This window comes from Oratosquilla oratoria, chromosome 32, assembly GCF_046742065.1.
Source record: "Oratosquilla oratoria isolate Oo_2021 chromosome 32, ASM4674206v1, whole genome shotgun sequence".
Lineage (NCBI taxonomy): Eukaryota > Metazoa > Arthropoda > Malacostraca > Stomatopoda > Squillidae > Oratosquilla > Oratosquilla oratoria.
This window is the reverse complement of record NC_134808.1, coordinates 3,224,088-3,227,985: the sequence shown is the minus strand read 5'-3', so window position 1 is coordinate 3,227,985 and position 3,898 is coordinate 3,224,088. Positions and strand designations below refer to the sequence as shown.

At 39.7% G+C, this 3,898-nt stretch overlaps 1 protein-coding gene across 1 annotated transcript in view; it reads left to right on the top strand.

Moving 5' to 3' along the window:
* The first annotated feature begins 414 nt into the window (after window positions 1-414).
* LOC143017598 (uncharacterized) overlaps window positions 415-3,898 on the top strand; it is a 748,821-nt gene continuing 745,337 nt past the window's right edge. The window contains exon 1 of the mRNA XM_076172384.1: window positions 415-1,084. Coding sequence (XP_076028499.1) covers window positions 960-1,084 — 125 coding nt within the window. The 5' untranslated portion in view covers window positions 415-959. The remainder of the gene's footprint in view (window positions 1,085-3,898) is intronic.

The window sequence follows — 3,898 nt, the reverse complement described above, 5'->3', positions numbered from 1 at the left end:
TTGCTGGCAATATCCATTGCATTGACAATATCCGTCCTATTGATTATTTTCTATACAAAGACAATAGCCGCTACTTCAAGACGCAGGCAAATACAGAACTTGAAAAAAGTTTTTAAGGGAAGAAGGAGTTCGGGGGAGGGGAGAGGGGGAGAAGGTGAAGCGGAACAGGGAAGAGAGGAGAGGGAGGGGAGGGTGACCGAGGAGGGTGAACGGAGAGGTGGAGGGGAACGAGAAGGAGGAGGAGGTGGAGTTGGAGGGGGAGGGGAAGGGAAGAGGAAGGAGAAGGAGAGGGGAGAGGGGAGGAGGCGGAGAGTTGGAAGGGATTGGTACGGGGAAGAGGGAGAAGAGGGAGGAGAGGCCAAGAGTGAGGGGAGGGTGATGGGAATATGGAGGAGGGAAAAGGGGGAGCGGGAAGAAAGGAGAAGGGAAGTGGGAGAGGGAAGGGGGAAGGGAAAGGGAGTAGAAATAGAGAGGGGATAGAATAATGTCACTAGAGGACTGATCTATAATTTTCCATCTTTACAGGAAGAAAGGCTGTCGTCTATTCCACCCACACAACTGCCTCGTAGACGCGTTGTAACTACCTATCTTATGAACAGCTGAACTGCCTAAATATGTAACTTAGATAGAACCTATACATATAAAATCCAGAAAAGAGCTACAGTAACTTATAATAATCATAGAATTAAGAAACCTCCTTTAATCACATGACAAATAGCTACGAATGCAATATATAGCAGATGTGTACTACAACACTAGATACGGCTGGTAAATACAATCACACAGTTTACCTTCTTGATGTAGTCCAGCTCACTTACATGTAAAACATTCTTTAGTGCCTATATATACACGTACATGTATGTATATACATATATATGTGTACGTGCAAACGCAGAGGACTGTTAAGGGGTACTTAGATCGTGACCCCTTTGGGAAGAGTTGTACTCGAGGCTGAGACCATGTGGTTGGGTGGAAGATCGACCTCATCCTCCTCCTCCACCTCCTCCTTGGGTGGAGGAGGAGCCGCCGTGGGGCTTAGCCACGCCCTACCAGCCGGGGTGGCCAGCAAGTGCGCCCATTCCAGGTAGGTGCGTTTTTTGTTTTTGTTTTTCAATGTTCTAGTCCATTTTCCTTCCATCCCTTCTTTTCTCTGCGTGTACGTGTGTGTGTGCGTATATATATATATCTATTTATCTATATATATTTGTATATATATATTTATATATATATTTGTATATATATGTATATATATATATGTATATATATATATACATATATATATATATATATATATATATATATATATATATATATATATATATATCAACCATAGTGCACTTTAATTCTAAGCCATCAACATCGGAAGAACCGTGGAGGCACATGCAGAAATTGAAACGTGGTACGCCCGAGGACTCGAACCAACGGCTCGCGTCCTCGGGCGTACCACTTTTCAATTTCTGCATGTACCTCCACGGTTCTTTCGATGTTGATGTCTTAGAATTAAAGTGCATTGTGGTTGATAAAAATGTATCTCTAGTCACTCAAACCCATTCAGTGTTGTACAGACATACACACACACACACACACACACACACACACACACACACACACACACACACACACACACACACACACACACACACACACACACATATATATATATATATATATATATGTATATATACATATATATATATATATATATATATATATATATATATATATATATATATATATATATATATGTATGTATATATGGTGGGGCATTGTGACAAGTTGATGAAGGTGGAAAAAGAAGTCACAGGTCTAGTTCCGAGTTTTTGAATTAATACCTGACTGGTTTCGCTCTATGTTTCTTCAGAGAAATGTGACTCTGGGGGTGACGCTGGCGGAATATATTGAGAGAATAGGGCAGCGCTCCCTCCTTGGAGGAGGGCTCCGTTTGTTGTTTTTAACACAGTATTCAATAACTTATAAGATTTATAATGTTGTTATTTAAACAATTTTGTAGATGTCAGATACAGCTCCGAGGTTTGTGAAATGTTGTCCGAGGAAATGACAGTGTAAGTAAAAATGAGTGAGTGGTGTGAAAAATATGAAAAACCCCGAAAAAATGTCAAAAGATAACTTATAATGAAAGGATAACATAACCAGACAAAATGAATTAGAATAAAATAAAATGAAATGAAAAGAATGTGATAATTTGAAGTGATGTAACGTCCTATGACATCACATCGTATTTTGTTGTACGACATAAATTATTATAGTTTAACAAGGAATACCCTTAAAAATATGAATACAATAATAAAATGATAATAATATAAATGACATAGCCAGACAGAATGGAAATTATGTAATAACCTAAAGTGATGTAACGTCCTATATGACATATCATCGTATTTGATATGCGACATAAGATATAATTTAACAAGAATGCTCCCAAAAATTGCAATATATTTTTACATAAAACAATGCAATATAAATATTAGAATGAAACATAATAAAACAAAATATTTATAGATTGACCGGCATCAAACCCTCAACCCAGGAAGTGTGGGCATTTGGCCACCGGATAGGGTTCCTCGTACTATGTGGGCGCTGTTCTGGGGCAGGTCCTCATGGCTGCATATTTAGCTGTAAATTTTACCCATTTTATATCACCTACTTTTTTTTTTATTAATGTTGGCATTGGTGATTATGTATAGGGCTTCAATTACCTTCCTCTTTCTTTTTGTTAAACCTTGCTTCATTGCCTCTGCCTGTTGCCAGTCGGGAAGATGTCAATTCTTGCTCCACGTAGCCCACCATTACGTTTGTGAGGTGGTGGTATCTTAAGTCCGCTTTGTGCTCTCTTACCCTGGCTTGTAGACCCTTGTGGCTCTCGCCGTAGTAGGACTTTTCATAATTGCCACATGGGATCCTGTATATGACGCTGAGGTTGTTTGTTGTTTTTGACGTTGAGGTTGTTTGTTGTTTTTGACGTTGGTGTTATTAGTTGTTTGATTCTCCTTCCCGTATCATTCACTATTTCCAGTCCTAGTGGGCGTACAGCTTCCCCCAGTGCACAAGAGAATTGCGAGTCCAGTACGACTAGGTATTGTTTGTTCTGCTTGTTTCTGGGTCTCTCCGTTGCCTGATGTTTCGTGCTTTTCGTATGGAGGTGGATAGTAAGCCCTCTGGATAGCCCAGTGATTTGAATGTGTTTATGACACGGCGAATTTCTTCATCGAAGAGCTCTTTGCTGCAAAACCTTAGTGCTCTGAGGGAAAAAACGATTACCACCACTATTTTGGTTAGTTCATCATATGCACTGTAAAAATGTAATAAGTCATTTTTGTTGGTAGACTTTGTTATCTTGTCTAATAATCTCCGTGTCAAGGAAAGGCAGGCGACCGAGAGACTCAATCTCCATAGTAAAATGAATATTAGTAGTTACTTCATTTAATTTTGACAAAATCTCCTCAGCAACAGTCTCTGTAGGGGAAATTAATAGGCAGTCATCTACATATCTGAACCAGTGTGCACCCTTTGGGAAGATTTTCAAATAATGATCCCTCTCCAATACCTCTAGGTAAAGGTTTGCTGATACTGCACTCAAAGGAGATCCCATGGGAAGGCTTCCAACTGGCGGTACCCTTGGTTACCAAATCTGAAAAAAAAAATCTCATACACTTTTCTGTGAGCAGCATGTAGTTTCTTTTACAGATTGGTAGGCTACTCTCATCGACTGTTTGTAGTGCTTCCTTGATAGCGTTCATGGAACCTGTTATGGAGACATTAGTGAATAGCGATGTTACGTCGTAACTGATTAATCTCTTCTGTGAAAAGTCTCTGCTGTTGAGTTTCTCGATTAAGTCTGGAATTTTGGAGGTGGTACTACTGATGTTACCAAGGGCGG